The sequence below is a fragment of the Talpa occidentalis genome, unplaced genomic scaffold (assembly GCF_014898055.3).
Source record: "Talpa occidentalis isolate TD23 unplaced genomic scaffold, MPIMG_talOcc4v2.1 talOcc4.9, whole genome shotgun sequence".
Taxonomy (NCBI): Eukaryota; Metazoa; Chordata; class Mammalia; order Eulipotyphla; family Talpidae; genus Talpa; species Talpa occidentalis.
The window spans coordinates 73,565,992-73,590,343 of record NW_023605305.1 but is presented as its reverse complement, the minus strand read 5'-3'; the positions used below and the strand labels follow the sequence as shown (position 1 = coordinate 73,590,343).

The 24,352-nt window shown below is 45.5% G+C and overlaps 1 protein-coding gene across 1 annotated transcript; it reads right to left on the bottom strand.

The window, feature by feature from the left end:
- Nucleotides 1–803: 803 nt before the first annotated feature.
- Nucleotides 804–16,862, bottom strand: BTNL9 (butyrophilin like 9). Its single transcript, XM_054691492.1, has 11 exons — nt 16,678–16,862; nt 12,960–13,092; nt 10,942–11,289; nt 9,337–9,618; nt 6,589–6,717; nt 6,460–6,492; nt 6,158–6,178; nt 4,980–5,000; nt 4,737–4,763; nt 2,669–2,695; nt 804–1,867 (listed from the first exon to the last, which is right to left on the bottom strand). The coding sequence occupies exons 2-11, from the start codon at nt 13,069–13,071 to the stop codon at nt 1,245–1,247; spliced, it is 1,623 nt and encodes a 540-aa protein (XP_054547467.1). The 5' UTR covers nt 13,072–13,092; nt 16,678–16,862; the 3' UTR covers nt 804–1,244.
- Between the last annotated feature and the right edge of the window lie 7,490 nt (nt 16,863–24,352).

Here is a 24,352-nt window from a genome sequence, read left to right as displayed (position 1 = left end):
AATACCTCAAAAATGGTGCTGTTGTGTTCTTTATACCACATGGTTTCAGGAGGCAAGTGGTGTAGTATCTGTGTTATATCTGGCAATGTTAACTTCTTTTTTCTTTTTCATATATACATAACACATCACTGTTCATTTTTGTACAGTGCATGCTTGTACGCTTTTTCCTTTCAGGTGTAGTCCACATAAAATCCTCACCACCCATTCATCTGTGAACCATCACCACAGACCTTGAGCTCTTCTCTCACCTGTTTTGATTCCTCTGCCTCCCCCTCTCTTGCAGAATGTCTCTGATTTATAGTTGCCTTTCTCACCTTCCCTCCCTCCCTCCCCCTTTCCTTACTCCCTAAGTAAATGAACCCTGTTATTCTTGTTTCTCACTGTGTGTCTGCTTTTGGATCATGACCTGCATTTTCAAGCACACAGGTAAGGACCCATCAACCGAGTCAACCTGATTCTGCCAGGATTTGCTCCATTTGGGGAACCACCAGATGGAGGAGGTGCATAGGATAAGGGGTGTGGGAAGGGAACAAGCGTCCTTGTACTCTGAACAGCCAGTTCTTCCTAAATCTCCAAGAAGCTCTCTGAGTCCTGTTATTTTGAGTTTCAATGAAAGCATCATTCCATAGGCACAACTGACTAAGTCTTTGGCCAGTTGTGATTCAACTCAATCTCCAGCCAGTTCCTTCTCCCTGGAGGTTGGGGGATGGGGCTGAAAATTCCAGTTCTCTGATCTCATAGTTGGTTCCACTGGCAACCAATCCACATCTTTAGGGATTTTCCAAAAATCGTACATTAACATAAATGCAATTATGGTGAGTTTATTGCTTTTGAGGTCACATTCCTTTTAGACATTCCTACAAAATACATATGCAAAAATATATGCAAGGCATGATAACTTTAATCCAACCCAACAAAGTTTCTCCTCACTGTCCTTTCCTCACTCCAATCTCTTTCTCCTCTTTTTTCCTCCAGGCTCCAGGCAACTTCAATATATTTTTACTCATTTGCTCAATTTTACAATACATACAGTTGAACTTTGACAGTGCCTCTTAAAAAGAAACCACACATATACATGTGCAGATCTACACGGGCAAAGTCCCTCTTTTTGTCCCCCTTATGCTGTGCTGAGACGTTAGCCATTGCTGACATTCTGGCGCACCCATGTTGGGCGTTTGCGCACCAGAGGAAATTGCAGGCCCCAGAAGCCGCCCAGGACCGGTCCCGCGGCCACAGACAGCCCCTCACGGCAGGCCCAGGGTGCGGTCCGCGGCCTCATAGGGCTGTAGCAAGAAGTCATTGTCGTTCTCTTCAGACACTTGCGCCCTGACCTGCGGCCGGCAGATGGTGAGCGGATCCTGGTCTTTGCCGCCATCGTGGGCTCTGGGCCTGAAATAGGCGCAGAGCGACCCCGAGAAGGTGTCGGTGAAGGTGAAGATGTGGGAGCCGTCGTTCCCGTTAAAGAAGGACAGCTTCCCCCGGTCACAGTCCAGGAAGATGCCCACGCGCCGGGGCGGCACGCGCAGGGAGAGCGCCACGCGGTGCGGGTCCAGGACGAAGTACTCGCAGTGGTTCCACAGCCCCAGCACCCAGTAGCCGCTGGCGGGGCTCAGGCGGGCGGGCCCGGCGCGCGGCACCTCCGCCAGGCAGGCGCCCAGGAACCAGCGGCTGCGGCGGCCCACGTGCACCTCCCAGTAGTGGCAGCCCTGGGAGAAGCGCTCGCGGCTCAGCACGCACGTCTGCTCCGAGAACTGCTGCGGGCCAGCAGCCGCGGGACCCGGGACCTCCGCGCGGGAGAACACGCTCTTGCCGTCCCCGGAGACCTCCAGACTGGGGTGCGCAGAGGCCGGATCCAGGGTCACTTCCACTATGCAGAGTCACGGGGTTAGTGCCCCAGAGAGGATGGTTCTGGGCACCCCAGCTCCCCACCTGTCCTCTCATTCTCCTGGTGGCCTAGTTGGGAATAGTAATCCCCTTCCTCGCCACCACATTGCCCTGGCACTGAAGTGATGGAGAAGTCACTCCTGCGCATTTGAAAGGGAGAGGAATGCTATTTCTTTTCTGAACTGGAAGCTTCCTAAATTCCATACTAGGTGCCTTGAAGAGCAGAGATAGCAAACAAGATAGGTTTGGGGGTTGGGGGGTGGAGGAGGGCGCACTTCCCCCATGTCCTGGTCACAGCGAAGGAGCTCCGTAGTGATTCTTAGTCACTCCTGGTCCCATCACCCAGTGTGTCTTAGAGAATATCTCGTGAATTCTGTTCTCTGTTTTACAGCAATTTTGGGGTTTTAAAACCGAAGGGGACTTCTGAGATGATTTGGTCCAACGCACCACTCAAGACATACCCAGTGGATGGATGAGAACCCCCAGGATCCCTTCTGCCAGATGACCTGGAAGTTCCTTACAAACTCTGTATTCTTTCTTGCAAATAGACCCTAACAACCTTCCTCTCAGATGGAAACAAACCTAGTAAGGCCCAGAAAGCTACATGCCAACATGTATACATGTCTTGTTGGGGTGTGTGTGTGTGTATGTGTGTGACTGTGTATGTGTGTGAGTGTGCAGGCTCAACAACTGGCTCCTGGATAAACCCTTTCTCTACTAGTTTTATCTCTTCTTTGATCCAGCCAACCCAAGTCATTTATCACAATTGTTTGGCTTCAGTTACCTGCATATTTCTGGGCTGCTCTCCACTCTAAAACCAAAAAGAAAGGAAAAACAGGCTTAGAGCTCTGAGTCAGTAATGCTGGAACTCTGAGGGAGACACAAACAAAACAGCTCCATTCCCACCATGACACCTAATGGTCTGGGTCTGTCATGGCATTTTCCTGGGAATTTAGTTTTTTGTAGAGGGCTGGCTTCAGTGCTGGGTTACCCCAAAGCTGCATAAAAGCTGAAATTTTGCTGAGAAAGGACAGAGGTCTTCAACCCTGGTTTTTCAAAAGAATAACTGGTAGAAGTTTAAAAATATACAGCCCTTACATAGAACTTAATTCTATAAAGATTCTCCCTAAATTCACCTACAAATCCAAAGCAATCCCATAAAAACTTTTGAATTTTTTATGGAAATTTATAAATTCATCCCAACATTTATTTAAATAGGTGCATTAACTTTAAAACAGATATAAAAATGGAGAATTTGTACTTTTGAGTACTATAAAAGCCATTGCAGTACAAGCAATGCAGTACTAAACAGGGGGCCAACAGACAGCTCCGTCTAGACGTGGGAATGGAGTTTGCACTGACTTTCACATATTGATGGAGAAATCTCAGTGGCACAGTACATGGAACTGGGCAAACTGAATTTCCATATATATGTGTATTTCTTCATATATATGGAGAAAAATCATCAGATTCTCACCTAATTCCATACATAGTGAATTTCAGATGAACTAAGAACTACAATAATACAAAGTAAATAGAAGAAAACATAAGAGAATATCTTTGTGACCTAAGTGTGAAGAAAGGTTTCTTCAACAAAATTTAATACACACAAACTATAAGGTAAAAATTTGATGAATTAGAGTTTATCAAAATTAATGATTTCTTTTCAATAGTGTGCATGATATTTATATATATAATATCAATATATTACTATATATACACATATAATTATATATAGTAATTATGTTATAATTATATTGTTATATATACACCAATTATATATTATAAATATGTATTATATCAATACAAATAAACAAGCACTAATGACAAATTACATGTAGTTAATAATGTATTACATGTAATATATCAATAGTTACATATATTGTAATTTTAATATGTCTCTCCTGTGAGTCAATAAGAAAAGATAGTAACCTCATGTGAAAGAGGACATGAATGAACTGGCAGTGTTCAGAAGAGGAAGTCCCAAGAGCCAACCAGCATGGATATGTCAAGCTTCCTGGTGTTCAGAGGCGTACTCAGAAAAAGAACAGTGAGAAACACTCCTCCCTATTGACTGACACGTAGAAAGCTGGCACATGCGGGAATGTGGGCATAGGGAACCTCCATGTTCTGCCAATGGCAGGATGGGGTGCTGCCTTCAGGGGTTCCTCTATCCCACTTAGTGACATGTCCACCATGGGCCAGCAATTCCCATTCTGAATATACATCCCAGAGAAATCTTCACAGAGGGCTAGAAGGCGATGTGCTTAAGGCTGTGGGGGTGTGGATTTGGAGGCAGGCTGGACATCTACCCAGGAAAAGGGGGGACTACACTGTAGCCTAGAGCGGGAAGGTGACAGGGCACATGTGGCGCAGGAATGCACATTACAACAGTGATAAGTGAGAAAAGGAAGAGATAGCATGAGACTGTCAATGCCATTTTCACAAATTAAAATCCACATGCACAAAAGAGAAATTTGCATCTTGCAAAAATACTTACAAAATAAAGATACACATTACACTTTCTTTGTTGGAAGGGAGGAAAGTATGGTGAGAAACAGTTACAACAGGGTAACATGTCCGCTGCAGACCCATGAGTCAGAGTCTTTGAGGGTGGTCACTAGGTGATTTTGATGCACAAACACTGGTTTACAGTGTGCTCGTACCTCAGGCCAATATCAAAATAAACACAAAAGTAAAATTGGAATATTACCCTACTAAGTGACATAAATTAGCACATGTCATGGGGGACTGTGGAATAAGCCAGAATGAAGGTGATTGGTTAATCAGAGGAAGTGACTGTGATGCTGAGAGGTAAAGTAGATAGTGGGAAGGAAGTGGGCTTCACTCACCAGCCTGGCCTTCAGTCCTTCTCCAGTCTGAAGCAGGCAAGGAAATACAGAATTAGAACACCAGGTTCCTCCAACCCCGCTTACATGTGCCCCCTGCCATTACCCCCTATCTCCTGCCACCCGCATGGCCTGTAGGGTCCCACCCCGAGCATCATACCTGGTTGGGAGATGAGAAGAACATATGAGAATAATCACATGATAAAAAGTTCACAAGAAGAAACGGTTTTAAGAGGGATCACTTACCAAGCTCTGTCTGAAGCTTCCCTATGAGAACAACACACAGAGAAGTCATTAGCCTTCAGATGAGTGGAACCATTTTCTCAAAGCACTTAGGCCACTGGGAAGACTTCCTTAGTCTTAATACACCATTCACCCCAATCCCATCCTTGCCTGCGCATGCCCATCTGCAGGATTCGTATGTCCCATCCTATTCTTTGCTCTAAGGCAGAAATCTGCATAAGGCTGAGAGGGAAAACAGATCTTGGTAGTGTGGGTACTCTTGCCAGGGTTCTGGTTTTGTTTGGATGATACTGCTCATTTGCCCTGAAAGCATAAACTTTCCTGGGGAGAAAGTCCTGCCTAAGTCCAGGAACTGGGCAGAGGCTGCATGAGCCTTAGGGTCACCTACTGAGTACACTGTTTAAGGGATTGGGAGGACATTGCATAGAATTATTTATATTGGCTGAATACCAAGTACTCTGACATATTGCCACTAGAACTGCATTCCTTTCTACCCTCCAACCTATATCATCTAATACAAGGAAATGTTTCTGAGAAACACTCTATCCTAGTTCCTGCTATGGTGTTAATGATTTATATGACTGTTGTTTTGTTTGTTTTTTCCTGGGGGGGGGGGCTAGGTACACTCTAAGACAAGCTCATGTTTTTTTTCTGCAGTTTTACTGGGGAAGACAAGGTGGTTCTTGAGCTCTGTTCCCCACTCAGGTAGCCTTCTCTTTTACTTTCTCCCTTTTTTTGCATTCACTCTCCCTCCTCTGTATAAACATACCCACTCTGTGGTTTCAGTGTATTGACTTTCCCTGGAGAAAAGAGTGAATCTTTGGTGTAGATTAAAGGTATTATTCTTCCCCGTGAAATTCACATTAAAGAGAGAAGGACATCCCAGGAAGATAATCTAGAGGGAGTAGACATTTACTAGTGTAATTATACCTAACTATTCCAAGTTGCAAGGACAAGAGAGGCAGGGTCTGTCCCGAGGGTCTCAGGGCAGACCTCTTTGACAGCTGCATAGAAATCCATATGAAGTGAAGAAGTGCAGGGCACAAAGGGGTAGGTTTAGAATGAAACCCTTGCCATTCATGGCTCTCCAAAGGCTCCAAGGGGAGCCTATAATCATTGAACCCCTTCTTTCATTGCACTAGTTTGCAGCCAGTGCTGTGCATGTGGTACTCAGAACTTACCTAGCTGTGCTGTGAGTTTCTCTGCAGAAGGAAGAAAAAAAGAGGATAATTTCTGTCAATGACCACCAGGGCCTTTCTCTCTGAATGCACAGACCCAGGCCTTGGTGCCCTGGGAAGCCGAGGGGCTCAAAGGCAGAAGCAGAAGAGCAAACCTATGTAGTATCCCTCTGGATTCTGCTCCCAAGACTCCCCACCACCACCCCCAGCCCCACCTGAAAGTCTGACTTTCTTGACCCAGTGGGCTCCCTTCTGCTAGTCAGGGGTATAAGGGTGTGGGTAGAGAGCTTCCCTCTCCTGCTTACCTTTGTCCTTCTCTGTCTGCTTCTTCAACTTTTCTGAAAGGAAGAAGGAACGGGAGAGGTCCTGAGTGGGTGTGCTCCCCAGCCTGTTTCCCTCCTCCCGCCTCACCAGCTGGTCAAACAGCTTCTCACCTTGGGATTTCCGTTGCTTCTGAAAGAAGTACAGCAGCAGTGTGGTGAGGAGAGCCAGAAGGAACGGCAGGCCCACCAGCATGCCCAGGAAAGCTCTCTTCCAGGGGGACGTTTCTGGTAAAAATACATCTGGAAAACATCGCACAGGGAATTGTCTGCATTCAGGCACCACTAAACACTAAGTGACTAAACTATTCTGACACACGGACCTGAATACCTGCCCTCTGGGCCCCACAACAGCAGGAGAGCTACTTTGCTGAACCCCAGAAATAGCAGTAAACTTGAACTTGCTCAGAAAGGGGAAAGGACTCCAAACTGAAGGATGTGAAAGAAGAGCTGCTGGGCCACACCAAGTCTCCAGCTTAGAATACTGTGCCCAAGGCTCGACTCCCTCTACTTCTCCCTGTTCTTGGCCTACACCTGAAGGACAAGAGACTCCAAGGTGTCAGGTTGGCATCTGAAACCTGTCACTGATCTTCCCCTCACAGTTGAATCCAATCATCATCTCAGCTTCTTGCCAACACTTGGCTCCTACTTCTCAGCACACCCTTGGGAGCATTGATAGCACAGCCAGCTGGGGGCTGACTGAGAGCTCCCCGTTTCCTCCCCTGGCTGCCAGGGAGGGGTCTGCCTGAGGTGGGATGTGTACACACAGTGAAGAAATACGGGCACAAAATGGGGAGTAAACTTTCAGAGATGCTGGTGGCAGTTTCAGAGAATTTGTGTCTGTTAAAGATAATTATAAAAATTGTTGCTTTTGTAAAAAAAAATTTTCTTTTTTTACTAGGGTAAAATATACATAACATCAAACGTGACATCCTAACGTTTTAGGGGTACAGTTCAGTGACATTAAGCATGTTCACGTGGCGATGGTTCCCCAGGCCAACTCCAGAACTCATCTTCCCAAATTGAAACTCTGCACCCACTAAACACCAACCTCCCTCCCCTCCCCACCACTATTTTCCCCCTCCTGGTTCTGGTGACTTCTATTCTACTTCCCTTCTTGACTACTCTAGATACAGCCTATAAGTGGAATCAGACAATATGCTGTCCTGTGTCTCACTTGGTATAGTGAGTCCTTTTTTTTTTTTTAATTTCTTAGCACTATGCTTTTATTATCTGTATGAAAGTGTTGGGTTAATTGAAAGACAGTGGACTGATTGGCCCTTCACCCCAGATGGCTTGTGAAAGCACTGATCCAGTGGTCAAGTGCAAGGGCTCAGGATCCAGGGCCTCCCTGGCCTGCTGCCCTTGACCTTGATCTTCTGGTCCAGCCTCTGTCCTGTTTCTCCAATAACCACACAATTTGCACTTGCTCTTCCTTCTACCTGAGAGCCCTCCCTGCAGATATCTATGTGAATCATACACTTTGTGAAGAATAAACACAATTTAAAAAGGAAAAATATGGATTTTCCTTGGGCAAAAAGGGGGAAGAGAGGGCCTCCCCTGGTGGCGCAGGCGGTTGAGCACCTCATTGTGAAGCTGTCCGCAGCCTCTGCAGCGCCAGTTTGATCCTGGCCGGCCAGCGAGGGTCCCACCTGGTGCCACAGACCTCTCCTGTCTTGCCCGCTGCTCCCCTCAGCAGTGTATTTCATCAGTCTGCCTGTTCTGTTCCCTGCTCTGTCTCTGGTTGATCCTCTCACCCTCCTGCGCATCTGGCCTGCACCCTTGTTCTTGTATAAATAAATAAATAAATCTTTAAAAAAAGGGGGGGGGAAGAGAACTCCTCTTCCTCTTCCCTTTCTTAGAGCAGTTCCTTTAGAAAATCTGTCAATCCTTTCTCTGCACCATTGAGATGTGTGTATATCTTCTGAAAAGCTAAATAAGCCTCCTGCTAGCTTTACAAATTAAGAATACTTTCCTTCAGAAACCCAGACCCAAATCTTTGAAATGTGAACATCAAAAGAGAAAGCCCTCCTGTCTCCATGTATGCTGAGGTGTAACAGACACTGCCTCCAGTGCAAACCCAGTGCTAGTCAGAGATTTGAGATTTTTTTTTCCTTTACATAAAGACATTTAGCTAACACACCAATCAAGGTGAAATTCAGATGAAGTTTGTTGTGACATATGGTGCTGCCAAGCCCTCTAATCTGAAAACAAATCATTGCTTATAAGGATGGGATTTCTTTCTGCCATCCTAGTGACTGATTTGGACTGATGAGAAAATTGGTTGGGTTTGTCCTCAAGTGTTAAAGCAATTAGAGCCACAAATGTTAAACCCTTCCATGGTGCCTCTATACTAAGACTTTGATCCTAGATAATGGCCTCACCTTCAATTCATTGCCTAACCACCTTCTCCCTCACCCACCAAGCGCATCCACACCCAGCCCAGCCTAGGCACCCTTCCCAGCTTCTTTCTTCTCTGCGGCACCTACCACCTAACACATAGTGTCATTCACTCTTTTGTGTCTGTCTCCTCCCCTGGAATGTCAGCCTCAGGGCAGGGGCTTTGGGTACTTGGTGGGTGCTCAGTAAATGTTATTTGAGGGATGAAATGAGTAACACATGGACTCTCATGAGGATCTTAATAAGTAGAATTTCTGGGTTTTAGTGAATTACCATTTGGATTGTCAGTTAGACTCTTAATAAGCTCCTGATATCCAAATTGCTGACTTTTCAGGAGTCATGGACAGCCCACCCCATACACAAACAGACCCCAGGTCCTGTGTGCCCTTACAGATGCCTGGAGACAAGGGACATGGAAAATGTGATGGCCAGGGAGATGAGGGTGGACTGGCACCCACTGACCTGCGATCTGGATCACGAACTCTTTCTTCTGGACCAGGAGGGGGTTCTGGATGGAGCAGGACACATTGCTGTGGGATCCCCTTTTGATGACCACAGAAGTTTCCAGACTGAACAAGCCCCTGGTGTCTGGGATGATGGCTTCTGTCTCTGGAGGCAGGCACTGTCCTTGATGGTTTCTCCACTGAGCCTTGGGCTTGGGGTACCAGCCACTGGAGCTACACCTCAGCTGAATGCCTCCTTCCTTGAAGCCCTCAAGAGACATGTGAGGGTCCTCACCCAGCCCTGGGTGGCAGGCAGGGTGGGAAAGAGCAGAAGTTTTACATGAAGTTTATGCCACCATTCACCCTTCACATCACCACAAGGTGCTGCTAACTGTGATTCCTCTTAAAACACATGTGGGTTCATGTCCCCCCCCCCCACTGTGGACTGTAAATAGCAGTTTTAATCAGAGGTGGCAGTAGGATGTGGGGACAGTACTACCCATGAGGGACACCTGGAAATGGGGGACGGGGGACATTTGGCTGGGAAAAGCTACAGGTACTTTGTTATATTATGCAAGGGACAGTCCCTCTAGAATGAAGAATAATTCCACCCCAAATTTCAATAGATTCTCGTCTCTTTCTCTCGAATCCCACTAGAACTTGAGAGCCTGTTATAAGCACCCCTTTATCTCCCTGTACTTGTGGAATTAGTTTTATATTTTGAATAAGCAAAATATTAATAGGGTTTATATGTTAATACTGTAAAAAAATGTATGTCAGGAAAGTCCAGACCTTTGCTCTCTCCACCCCACTGCACCCTCCCCTCTCTTAGGTAACCAGTTTCATTGGTTTCTAGCATATTCTCTGTTTCTTGTGTTTCTTTTGTGCATTGTTTCTCCCTTCTTACACAAGTTTGCAGGTTATAGAACCTCTTTGGCATCTTACTTTTTTCGTTCCTATTGCTGCTCCTCATTCTTCCAGCTGTGCAGTGTGCATCTGCCTCCCTCCAGCCCCCCGCCCCGCCCTCAGGTGTGAGGACTTTACTCAGCCCACACCTGCACATTTGGGGAGTTTCCATTGTTTTACAATGACAAATAATGCTACAGGGACTGACTTATATGCCTGCCTTTTCCACACGAGCAGCGAGCCGCGGGAGGTACATGGAGGATGTGTCCTGAGGGCTGGGCCTGGCCTGTCACAGGGCAGAGGCACAGGTGGTGTGTTTAGCTGCCTGCAAGTTCTCAGGCACCAGAGCTTCAGACTCCAGCAATGCCGTGCAGAGTGCAGTGCTTGCCTGCCCACAGCTCCACCAAGAATGTGTGGGCAAATTTTTAAATGTTTGATAATCTTCGATTAAAAAAGTATGTCAATGTAGCTTTAATTTGCCTTTCTTTCATTTTAAGTAAAAGTGATCATTTTATATATTTAAGGATCATCTGGATATCTTTTTTTAGTGAAGATTTCGTTTGCTCATTTTTTAGTGGATCTTTCTTTTTAAACATTTAAAGGAATTAAAGATCCTCTCCCTTTCTCTGTGCTTCGCTAGCTACTCATGGGCAAAGCAGCTCTATTCAAGGGGACGCTACTCTCCACCTCCCCTGTTGGCCCTGGGCAGCTCCCGCACCTGCCACCTCCAGCTCCCACACAGCTTCCCCAGAGAAGCGGCCCGAGAGGAAGCGGCACCCGTAGGCCCCCTCGTCCTCCGGGATGACGCTGTGAAGGTGCAGGATCACGCTGCCCTCTGCGATGTCGTGGGTGATGAGCTGGGTCCTGTTCTGGAACTGCGCTAGCTGCCGGCCGTGCGGCTCCTGGCCCTCCTGGTACAGGTGCACCACCTCGGAGGCCCGGCTGCGGAACCAGAGGATCTCCATGTGCTCGGCGTCCTGGTACGGCGACAGGTGGCACGGGAACTCCACATCCTCCCCGACGTGCGCCAGGATGGACTCCCCGGGGCCGACCACCTTGACCTCCTCTACGAGGAGGAGCCAGAACAAGGGCTAAAATCAGCTTTTCTGAATATAAGACTTCATCACGTTCCTTTGCAGCTCAGGAATCCGCAGTAAGCCATTTAAATGAGGAAGGTGACACACTCTCTAGGACAATCTTGAATGAGTAGTTGTCATTAAAAAAGTGAACGCGCCAGATTGAAAAGTGCACAGGGAACAGATACAGTGCGTGCTGTTGGGCTGAACCAACCAGCTGCAAATGTTACTTTGGGGATATTTAAATATGGTCAGGACATTAAATGAAATAGAATTTTTGACCTCTCCCCTGCCTGCACACCCCCCCCCCAAATCCCAGTAAGTCTCAAAAAATGTTTATACTATATTCTTATTTTACTAAAAAATGCATATTTGCATAAATGCTCAGAGAAAAGATCTGATAGAAGACAGATCAATTTCTCCATAATGAGAATAGAAGTTTTATTATTTTTACTTTGTCTGATTTTCTATTTTTTCATAACGTACACGTACAACTTCTGTAATAACAGAGGGTATTAAAATGACCTACAGGGGCTCCCTGTTTCATTAGTTTTCTAGCTAAAATCCTGCTTTGGGGATTTCTATTCATGAGGATCTTCAGTTTGCTCCTCTTCCTCAGCGGTGTCTCCTTGTGGCCCTCTCCCACAGAAGCGTTTGTCTTCTGCAGTTTCCACAAGAGTTGCTGTTTCTGTGGCAGTGCCTCTTTTTTCAGAAAAAGCAAATTACTCTTGTGTTTTTGCCTGCCAACTGACATGTCCTCACTCTTCTCCCTGGCTTTTGTGTCCTTCCTTTCCCTCCTTTAAAGCTCTCCCTCCATGGGTTCCTCTCAGTCCTTCACTTGAGACCCCTTTTTGCTGCTGGGTGAAGCCCCAAACATTTCCTACAATCTTTCCTCTCTAGCTTCTCTTCAGCAGCCCCACCCCACACCTGCTGCCTGCCTTCTCCCTGGGCACGCACTCCACCTGTCCTCTTCCTGCAGAGTGTGAGTCCTGCAAGGCTCTGCTCAAACTGTGTCTCCACTCTGTGGTTCTCCTTGGTTTTCCAGAAAAAGCAAATTATTCTCTCAGCTGGGCTCCCAAGCCTTTGGGCACATTTCCCTTGCAGCTGGGGCCACACAGAGCTGCACATCTGTTAATATCACATCTGTCCTTCTCTCTTGACCATGAGCTGCTTGAGGGCTGTGCCTCGTCACCATGGAATTCCTATTTCAAGCTTAGGGAACTGCACTTGCATAATCACTTTATGCTCTATGTTGGCAGCTTTTTTCATGATGGATGATAGACCTGAAGGCCTTACTACATTTTGGAAGCATGGTGTATATGCAGAAGTGGAGTCAACTGGTTCAGCCCAAGACAGACCCATACTGGTACTGGTATTCTTCTGCTATGTCCCTGTTGTGCCTGGGGTTTTTGGGATTGTGGGACATGTGTAAGGGGTGCTGGGTGGCTGGAGAGATGGTGGGGGAGAGCTGTATGTGGGACTGGGTGGTACTCTGGGGGCTGTGGCTCTTCAACATCTGCAATGGAAATCTTGTATCTTAGCACCTGGCCTGCATGATACAGGCTACAAGATCCTGGCCCTGGGAGCACCTGGCAGGAGGGCTGGGTGAAAGCAGGCATGCTTAGGTCCTGGTTGATAGGCTACAGGTCAGGTACACTACCTGGGTTCAGCCTCCCAGGCTGGAAGAGGAGGAGGAGGTGGGTGAGGAAGAAGAGACGGCTGGGCAGAGGCACTCGCTGGGGGGAGTCCAGGGTGACTGGGAAATCCACCATCTCCTCCGCAGTGGTGGCCACCTGGAGGGGGACAAAAAGATGCCAGAGAGACACGGGAGAGATGGAACTTGGCCCATCAACCCTGAGGACACTTTTGTGCCTCAGTTGATTATTTGGTTTGTTTGTTTTTACCAGTCCCAGTGCCTGCTTTCTTTTAAGCCATAGTGGGGAAGTGAGAGCTACTTCTAATTTTCCAGCTATGGCTGCTAATGGCTCCACTGGCCTTGCTGGGACTCACAGAGCTACTGCGAGGGGGCAGGGTTGAAGGGTCCCAGAGGAAGCGGTTTCTGAATTTTGTATTGTTTAGAGCCATGAATAGAGTCACACATTGTGTGGGGGCTCAGTAGGATTTAGTGATTTCCCCTAACAAAGGGAAATCTATAAGCACTTCCAGATGCATTTTCATTCCCATTACCCCGCCTTGCTTCCACTTCCCTTTGGCCTGGAACATCAGGTCCACGGAAGAGAGGAACAAACACAGAGTTCTGACCTCTCAGAAGTGGGAGGCATGCCTGGCAGCTGCCTGCCAACAGCAACCACCCCTGGGCCTCCTCCCTCCAGCACCCAGTCTTCAGGTGGACCATCCTGCGGGACAACTGGCGATTGTTGCTGCATGTACAACCCAGACCTCTCACCTGTGGTCCAGGGGACCCAGCCCCAGCACAGGTGAGGGCTGACCCACTCACTCCTGGTGGCCACCGGGACCTGAGTAATGCCGCACAGTCTGGTAGCCAGCAATGGCGTGGTCAACACATCGTGGAAGACAAGATAACTTTTTCCACATTTATCCTCTGTTTGGTTGTGCAGTTTTAGACAGATTCTGTAACTGGCTGAACTTCAATTTCTATACTTCAATAATGGAAGAAACCAGTGCTCTCCCTTGTGTTGGCTGGGTGCTTTTACAATACAAGTCACACCTCCTTCCTCTGCCTCCCCCTTCCAAACATCCATGCTTTACTCTCTGAATTCTTCCAGGGGCTGTGATCTCCCTGCCTCCTCTGCCATACCACCCCAATGAGGGAAGGGGCCTGGTAGATTTCTCTAGTGCCCTCACTCTCCCCTCTTCCTCAGTCACCCCATTCCTTTGCTTGGTTTTCCTCTCCCCACACATTCCAAGGACCTCTGACTGCAGAGCCCCGGCCACTCCATCAGCAGTGCCTCTGGCAGGGTGTAGATGAAGGGCTTTAAAAGCTGCTGGTTCATCTAGAAGAAGAGGGGTGAGAGGAGGTATATGGGTGAGTTATTGGGGGGGTGCTCCCCGAGTGAGCCCTGAGCTAGAAGGGCTTGGGCAGATGGGATTACAATAAGGGGGGCAGTCTATGAGGTGAGTGGGCCTGGATTGGGCAGTACTGCCCTTCTGATGGTAGGGAGAAAGCTGTGGCCCCAGAGAGGGAGGAGATCAGAGTCCCCTGTGCAGGGCTGGACTGTTTTAGAAGCTATTGGGATTACTATCAACATGATGAACAGAAGAACAGAGGCCTCGGGACAGGGTCAAGGCTCCAGGCAGGCAGTCTAGCTCTTGCCCTTTTAGCTGATGGCAGAAATGTGTCTGCAGCAGGCCAAGGAAACTGGCAGCGAAGAACCCCAAAGCAGGGGCTTCACACTGGCTTTGCATGCTCTCTCCCTTCCCCAGTCCCCTTTTTTCTTTTGTGCCTCATTCTTTTTCTTTTCCTGCACTCACTGAGTCCCTGGAGGGCAAAGCCATGAGGGTATATCAGCACCCACTCTTGCCTTACAAAATGAGAGGGGCTCAAAGAGCATTTATAGGTCCCTATGGACTGACTGAATTTTGAGGAATTAGTCAGGACCTGTGTTAGGTGGTAACTGGGGTGCTTCCTGAGACAGACGCGCATTGGCCAGGCCTCACAAGTGGGGTTGGGGTGCCTCACAGGAGGAGCACAGACTCCTCCTGTAGCCCACATTTCCTGGGCCCTTCCGGGAGGGGATCAGTTATGATGCACTCAGGATTCCCACCTCTGGGCTTGCAGGGAAGGAGGCTGTAAACACACATGTGTGCACACATGCCTACAGGAACAAGAACCAAAACCAGCTGAGCATGTGCTACCCATATTACCTGTACCAGAAATATTATTAATAAGAGGCCCAAACCACAGACAAGGAAACTGAGGTACAGAACTAAGTGACTTGCAACTCCTCCTTTCCCCTGCTAGAAGGTGCTGGGGAGGGGCATTTCTCTCAAATTCTATGCTTCTTCAGATTCCTCGCCAGCTGTGCTGTATCAGGGCTGGGTGCACCCTCCAGTTTTGTCCTCCAAACCATGACCCCTGTTAGGGACCACCTGGCCACAGACTCAGCGTCTTCACTCTGACAGCATCTCACAAGCACTGGAGAAGCAGGTGTCAGCTACAAAATCAACCAACCAACATAACATGAATAAAAATCTGAAAATTCCATTGCTGATAGAACAACTCAAAACCAGTTTCCCTCAGACTTTCTTAAACAGGAGGTGCAGCCCCTGCATCCTCCTGCTCCCAACATGCAGGCACATGGCCTTGAAGTCCCAACGAGAGGGAGATGGTTAGTGGGGCCTCCGAGGGGCTGAGGGCACTCTCCTCCCCACTCACTGCCTGACATTCACACTTTCCAACCCCACTTTGCAATTTCAAGTCTCCAATCCTTTCTGGAGTGTGATGTACGCATCCCTGTGAGAAGAAACACTTCCTGATTTTAGCTATTCACAGCACAGTGTAAATGGGTTTCAGATCTGTGTTGGGGAGGGAAGGTGAGCGTTTGGGCACTGTGGATATTTGGGGAAAGGTGGAGTATGGAGAACAACCAAAAAGCAACCCAGGCTGCAGCTGAGCTTTGCTGGTGGGTACATCCTCCCTGCCCTCCCAGCAGGTCTTGGGATGTTCCCTCCTGAAGACATGTGGGAGAACGAAGGGTCGTGCCCACCATGCTGAAGAAACACCACGGCCCTTCACCCAGGGGGACCCCATTTCTCCCCCCACCACTCTTTTTCTTCCTCCTCTTTTCTCCCTGGCCCCACTCCAACCTCGTTCTGGCGTCTCCTCCTGCATTTTTGTTTCTTCAACAAAACCTGCTGTTCTCTTGATTTCCAGCCCCTCAACCATGGAGTGCCTCCCTTTCAAGATTCTTACCTTTCACCTTTGGTACTTCGTGAGTTTGGTACTGCTACATGCTCTGTCCTTTTCCCATTCCCTGCATCCTAAGCTGCAGCCTTGAGGGGTAGGACTTTTGCATTTTCCCAAACTCTCCCCCTCCGGTCTCCATTGCAGTGCTTTACCCTCTACAAGCTATCACTTAATGCTTGCAGGATTGCTTTGGTCTGATTTCAATTGCCCCATAAGAGGGTTTCCACTCCTAGTCTGTAAGGGAGATGAACTGCCCTAAGAAAGATTTCTTAATGAAGCTTGACATGGCTTACGAAAGAATGGGGTGCACGCATCAGAATCCTGCCCCCTCATTCATGCAGGTGGAACTGCAAGAACAGACCTCTTCTCTGAGCCTCACTTGAAAGCCCCGTCCTCGGCCGGGCCCAGCTGATGAAATGCTTTCGCTCCAAAGCCTCCCACCATTCATTCCCTGCTTTCCATTTCTAAAAGATGAAAACGAGCCACCTACCTGACAGGTAGTGACAAAAGGTTCAAACTGGCAGATGAGTCCTGGCGATCTCAAACCCCTCACAGAAGATGGTCGTGGTAAAGCGTCCTGGTCCCAGGTGCTATGGCTCCGTAGACATGGGCGGGCAGCGAGTTCAGGGGGTCAGTTGTTCTGTGACAGATTACCCATCTTAAGATATATGCTACTGGCGCTGCCCTTTGCTATTAATACCTAGATGGATAGAACAAAACGAGGAAGTCTCAGTCACATCCTGTCTCTGTGAGGAAAATCATAAATTGAATTTCCATGGAAAATGTTCCTCCATGGTCTTAGAAGGAGGGGAAAGGTAGCAGGGATCTTTGCAGAAACTTCTAGTCATAGAAACTCAAAGAGGGGAGAAAATGAGCTGCTGCTCAGGGTCTCTGGGCTCCAAGGAGGCAGGATGACCACACTTGGTTAGCCTCCCTCTCCTACTGTCACAGTGAATGATACAGAGCCTGGACAGGACCACCCTCCAGCTAAGGGTTAGGAAAGGCTGGTGCCCAACTCTTAGCCAACTACACTCTCCTCTGAAGGGTGAGGGCAGGAAGGAAGACGGCTGGGGAGCACTGCCATAAATATAACCTGCAAGGGCTGTTCATACATGACTTGGAAATAAAGTGAGATGCTGCATGGACTGCCTTTCATGGAGGGGAAGTAAAAGAGAAGAAAACACTACTACATGCCTCTCCTTGCCCTAGGCCATATTAGTGGGAGAGGAGCCCAGTGGACCATGGTGCCAGTCACCTGCCTGCAGCTCACACTGACAACCTCCCTAGGGGGCAGCTCAGAGCTCGGGCACAGGGTAGCTCAAGCACGCACAAAACAGGGACTCCCAGAAATGCCTGCTGTTTGGGAGAGGGCTGTGTAGGGGCTAGGGCTCTGGGGTGTAACCAGAGGCGAGCACAGTGAACTCTGGGACACCTCTTGAAGGTGGCCTTCAGTGTTCAGGTGGGTTGGGGCGTCACCTGTGGTTATGGATACATGAAGACGCCCTAGGACAGCAAAGGGGACCGAGTGGTGAGTTCAAATGGTGGGTGCAAGTCCCTTGGGATGGGGAGACAGAGAAGGGGCAGATTAATCTCAGGGACAGATTAAACTTAAAGTGGTCACTGAGCAAAAAGCAGGATCCATGAAGTGATGAGGGCAGGGTCAGACATCCTTGGTGGAGGGAGGTGGTTAGCATGTGTGATGGCAGGAAAAAGCTATGAGCTTGCTGGAGAAGCTCATATGAGTTTATGAAGCTCACCAGGGGAAGGAAGATTGGACAAAAAAATAGACGGGACCAAATTTCAGAGAGATTTTACATCACACAGGGAAATGGAACACTGTTCCATGGGCAGCCAAGAGGCTTGTGGAAGTTCACAGTACCTGAAATGATTCAGACATGTGAAGGACAATGGCTGTGCAGAGGGGCCATTTGGAAACATAAATCCCGAGCTTTTTATTGCGTGTCTCAAGGTCCTCTGCTCTGCCTGGGGAGAGGTGAGATTATCCCTGCAGGACTGCAAAGGCAGCAGTCAGAGACCCCAGACACACCTTTGCTGGGAGGTGACAGGGACCCCACCTGCTGCTGCCTGAGCATCAGGATGTGTCCTCCTGTAGGAACAGGGCCTGTGCCTTGTCCATCAGCTGCATATGGAGACCTCAGGAAGAACATAAATACTGAACCCAAAAGGAGAGTTTGGCTGGACCCCTGGGGGGCTCCAAGTGGGAAGGAAAGGACTCTCACTTGTGCATGGGCTGCAGAGCGCCCACCACTATGGACTCACTATTGGGTCATTTGACCAATTTCCTTTGATGTGAACCAGGCTTCACCATGAGGAGGTCAGGGAATTTGGGATGTGGAAGCACGAAGGCCATTCTCACACCTTGCATGGATGGTTTTTAAGGGTGGTTTTTCAGGCAGATTGGTGAGCACAGTGGAGATTTGGGAGGGTGGGTGCAGAGGGGAGGTCACCATCTCTTCTGAATTGGAAAGTAAAATGTTTTCCCTCATCTTCACAGAAATTTGTGTCTGCTCTACCTATCAGTGTTCATCCCAGCATTTCCTTCTTTTTATTTTTAGTCCCCAGTATTCACCAGCAAAACACTTGTGACCTGCAAGTCCCCATGCTTTTCCACATGGTGTCCCACCCAGCCCTTCTCTTTGCCAGCTCAAGATTTTTTTCCCAAGGTCCAGCTCAAAACTATTCCAAAGTCTCCATGTGTGAATGCCACCTCTCTCTCTGCATAGCTTTTCCTTTCCACTCTTCAAGTTGCCCCACAGAGCATATCTACAAGCCACGAAAAGCTATGTTATAGTAGATAAAATAGAATTCCAGCTAGAAACAGAGAAAGACATTATATATGATTAAGGGAGCAATATGTCAGAAAGACAAAGCAGTAATCAATATATTTATTCCAACAAAGGAGCTTCAAAATATGTAAGGCGTTATCAAATCTGAAACCAGGTATTTAAAGTAACACAATCAATTGTAGGGAGTATCAAAAACCTACTTTCATCAAAGGATAGATCAACCAACAGAAAATAAACAAGGAAACAAAAGTCTTAAATGAGGAATTAAATCGCATAAGCTTAATGGGCATTTATGGGATACTGCACCCCCAAAAAGCTGAATACCAAGTGTACGTGGAATATTCTCCAGGCTGAAGTACATGCTAGATCACTAAAAAAATCAGTGAATTCATGAATTTGAAATAATACCAAGTATCTTCTCTTATAATGATGGTGGCAAGCTAGAAATCAATTACAAAAAGAAAAATTGCTACTGTATGAAAATTAAACTACACACTTCTGAATGATTAATTAATAAAAGAGGAAATCAATGAAGGAATTTTAAAATACCTGGAGGTGAATGAAAATGAAGACACAAATTATCAGAACCTATGAGACATGGCAAAAGTGGTAAAAGAGTATAGCATATAACAATAAAGGCCCACATCAAGAAACAAGAAAAAGCCAAAATAAACCATCTTAAGTCTCATCTCAAGATGTTATAAAAAGAACAATGAAATCAAAATCCAGTAGAAAGGAAGTAACAAAAATCAGATAAATAAATGAAATAGAAATCAGAAAGACAACTCAAACGATCAATTAACCCAAAAGCTATTTTTTTTAAATCAACAAAATGGATAAACCCTAACTAAACTCACTCAGAAAAAAAGGGAGAAAAATCTAATAAATTGAATCAGAAAATACAGAGGAGAAATTATACTAGAGAAATACAAAGGCTCATAAGAGAGAACTATGAACATTTATATGCCAACCTATTGAATAACGAAGAGGAAATGTAGAAAACCTTAGAAATTCACAACCCTTCAATACTGAATCAGGAAGAAATACAAAACCTGAACAGACCAATCACAAATAAAGAAATTGAAACAGCAATCAAAAGTCTGCCACAAAACAAAAGTCTGGGCTCAATTGTTTCATAAGTGAGTTATACCAAATCTTCAGAGATGAGCTAATACCTTCTCAAACTCTTCCAAAACAAAGAAAGAGGGAACATTTCCAAACACATTTTATGAGGCCAACATCATTCTGATACCAAAATCTGACAAACATATCTAAAAAGAGAATTACAGACCAATTTCACTGTTGAGATGCAAAAGTCTACAACAAAATGTTAGCAAAGCAAATTCAATGAAACTCTAGAAAATGCAGACTAATTTGCAATGACAGAAAGCACATGATGGGTTCTTGGAGGGGATAATATTAATAGAATAGAAGGTATTTTTAATGGGCAAAAGGATGCTTTTAAGATGCAGAAATGTTCACTATCTTCTTTATGGTTACGGTTTCATGGATAAATGTATAAATCAAAACAACAAGTAAACACTTCAAATATGTGCAGCTTATTTTATATCTATTATACATCAGTAAAGCTGTTTTTTTTTTCAAAATATTTAAACAACAACAACAACAAAAGAGAGACATGGTTAGTTTTTTTTTTTAATTAATTAGTTAACTTATTTATACAAGCACTGGGTACAGTCAGAAGCATGGAAGGGTGAAAGAATTCACCAGAGCCAGAGCGGGGAGCAGAACAGGCAGATTGACAAAGTACACTGCTGAAGGGAGCAGTGGGCGCAGCAGGAGAGGTCTGTCATGTCATGTGGGACCCTCCCCGGCCAGTGATCTAACCAGGGCTGCAGAGGCTGTGGGCAGCTTCACAGCCCAGCTCTCAACTGCTGTGCGACTGGGGAGGCCCGACATGGTTAGTTTTAATGATAGTGTTTCCTAAACCATAAATTTCGGGTACCATATTGTTACAGGACAGGGAGAGGGGCACCCCAGAATCCCAAACCTGCCTGCTTTAAATAGGTTCTATCATCTGCCACATCAAGACAAACCATATAGACCTTTAATGGAAAGGAACTTTAATACAATGAATGTTACAATGCAGAAAAGACAAAGAACATAGTTTCTAAATCAAGTACCCAAAGTTACCTACCCCCTTGTGGGTATAAGTCCACCCAAACTGGCTAGACCCAGAGCAAAGTCCAAGGCTTGCCACAACTCTAAACCACCTTCTAGCAGGGACCCACAGAAAAAGATCAGAAACAACCAGACAAGTCTGGGAGGAAAAGAGCAAAATCAAAATCAAGATATAAAAGCTGCCATTGTCCAAGACAAACATCAACAGATACACCAAGATTGAAATCATATCAACAATCTTTTCTGACCATGAAGGCATCATACTAGAAATAAACCATAAAAAGAAGGCAAGGAACTTTCCTACCTCATGGAGATTAAAAACCACACTACTGGAAGACCACTGGACTAATGAGGAGATCAAAGAAGAAATTAAAAAAATTTTTTGAATTGAACGACAAGGAGGACACCAATATCCTAAATGTATGGGATGCAGCAAAAGCAGTAATAAGAGGAAAATATATAGCAATAGAAGCTCACATCAAGAAACAAGAAAGAACTCAAAGAAACAACCTAATCTCGAAGCTCAAAGATCTAGAAAAAGAACAACAAAAAAAACCCCAAAACCAGTAGAAGAAAAGAAATAATAAAAACCAAAGCAGAAATAAATGAAATTGAAACTAAAAAAACAATCCAAAAGATCAATGAAACCAAAAGCTGGTTCTTTGAAAAAATCAATAAAATAGACAAACCCCTAGCCAGGCTCACAAAGGAAAAAAGGGAGAAAGCACAAATAAACAGGATCATCAATGAAAGAGGAGAAATCACAACGGACACAGCAGAAATCAAAAGAATAATCAGTAACTACTATGAACAGTTATATGGAAACAAGTTTAACAATCTAGAGGAGATGGACAAATTCCTACAACTCTACAATCACCCAAAGCTAGATAAAGAAGAAATAGAACACCTAAACAGACCAATTACAAGCAGCGAAATTGAAATGGTAATCAAAAACCTCCCCAAAAACAAAAGCCCAGGACCTGATGGATTTACAAATGAATTCTACCAAACATTCAGAGACGAATTAGTGCCTATCCTTCACAAACTCTTCCAAAAAATTGAGAAGGAAGGGACAATACCAAACACGTTCTATGAAGCCAACATTACACTAATACCAAAACCGAACAAGGACAACACAAAAAAGGAAAACTACAGGCCAATCTCCCTAATGAACACTGATGCAAAAATCCTCAATAAAATTTTAGCCATCAGAATCCAACAATGTATCCATAAGATAATTCACCACGACCAAGTAGGATTCATTCCAGGGGCACAAGGATGGTTTAACATCCGAAAATCAATCAACGTTATCCAACACATCAACAAAAAGAAATATAAAAACCATATGATAATATCAATAGATGCTGAGAAAGCTTTTGACAAAGTGCAACACCCATTCATGATAAAAGCCCTTGAAATTCTTGGGATACAAGGAACATACCTCAACATCATAAAGGCCATCTATGACAAGCCAACAGCCAGTATCATTCTCAATGGTGAAAAGCTGAAAGCAATTCCATTAAGATCTGAAACAAGACAAGGATGTCCACTCTCACCACTGCTTTTCAATATAATACTGGAAGTCCTAGCCAGGGCAATAAGACAAGAGAAAGACATCCAAGGAATCCAAATAGGAAAAGAAGAAGTCAAACTATCACTATTTGCAGACGATATGATATTATACATAGAGAACCCCAAAAACTCCACAGAAAAGCTAATTCAACTCATCAATCAGTTCAGTAAAGTGGCAGGATACAAAAGCAACACACAAAAGTCAGTAGCCTTCCTATATACAAACAATAAATCTGAAGAAGAAGAAATCAAAAAAACCATCCCTTTTGTTATTGAAACAAAAAAAATCAAATATTTGGGAATAAATCTAACAAAAGAGGTAAAGGACCTATACAAAGAAAACTATAAAACACTGTTAAAAGAAATAGAAGAAGACACAAAGAAATGGAGAGACATCCCCTGCTCGTGGATTGGAAGAATAAACATTATTAAAATGGCCATTCTTCCAAAAGCAATATACAGATTCAATGCTATTCCAATCAAAATTTCAATGTCATTCTTCAAAGAAATAGAACAATTATTGATGAAATTCATATGGAATCACAAAAAACCCTGAATAGCCAAAGCTCTCCTGAAAAAAAAAGAAGGGAATGGAGGCATTACACTCCCAGACTTCAAACTATACTACAAAGCCATAATCATCAAAACTGCATGGTATTGGAACAAGAACAGACATACAGACCAATGGAATTGAATAGAAAATCCAGAAATAAACCCACAGATTTATGGTCAACTAATCTTTGACAAAGGAGCAAAGACTATGCATTGGAGCAAAGAAAGTTTGTTCAATAAATGGTGCTGGGAAAACTGGGTTGCTACATGCAAAAGAATGAAGCTTGACCACTACCTCACACCATACACAAAAATCAACTCAAAATGGATTAAAGAACTAGACATAAGACCTGAAACCATAAAATATATAGAAGGAAATATAGGCGAAACACTACGTGATTTGCACATCAAAGACATCTTTACAGACACATCACCCAAAGCAGTGATAGTGAAGGCAAAGATAAACAGCTGGGACTACATCAAATTAAAGAGCTTCTGCACAGCAAAAGAGACAATAACAAAAACAAAGAGAAACCCCACCAACTGGGAGAACATTTTTGCACCCAACACTAATGATAAAGGACTGATCACAAAAATCTGCAAAGAGCTGATGAGACTCAACAACAACAAAGAAAATAATCCAGTCAAAAAATGGGCAGAAGAGCTAAAAAGAAACTTCTCTGAAGAGGAAATGCAAATGGCCAACAGGCATATGAAAAAATGTTCAACATCACTTGCCATCAGGGAAATGCAAATCAAAACTACCATGAGATACCATCTTACACCAGTGAGAATGGCACATATTAAAAAAACTAGCAACAACAAATGCTGGCGAGGGTGTGGAGAAAAAGGAACTCTTCTGCACTGTTGGTGGGAGTGCAAACTGGTCCAACCACTATGGAGAGCTGTGTGGAGATTTCTGGACCTACTAAACATAGAGCTTCCATATGATCCAGCCATTCCACTCCTAGGTATTTACCCAAAGGACACAGAAACATCAATTCCAAAGAACACCTGCACCCCTATGTTTATAGCAGCACTGTTTACAATAGCTCAGCTTTGGAAACAGCCCAAATGCCCAAAAATAGATGA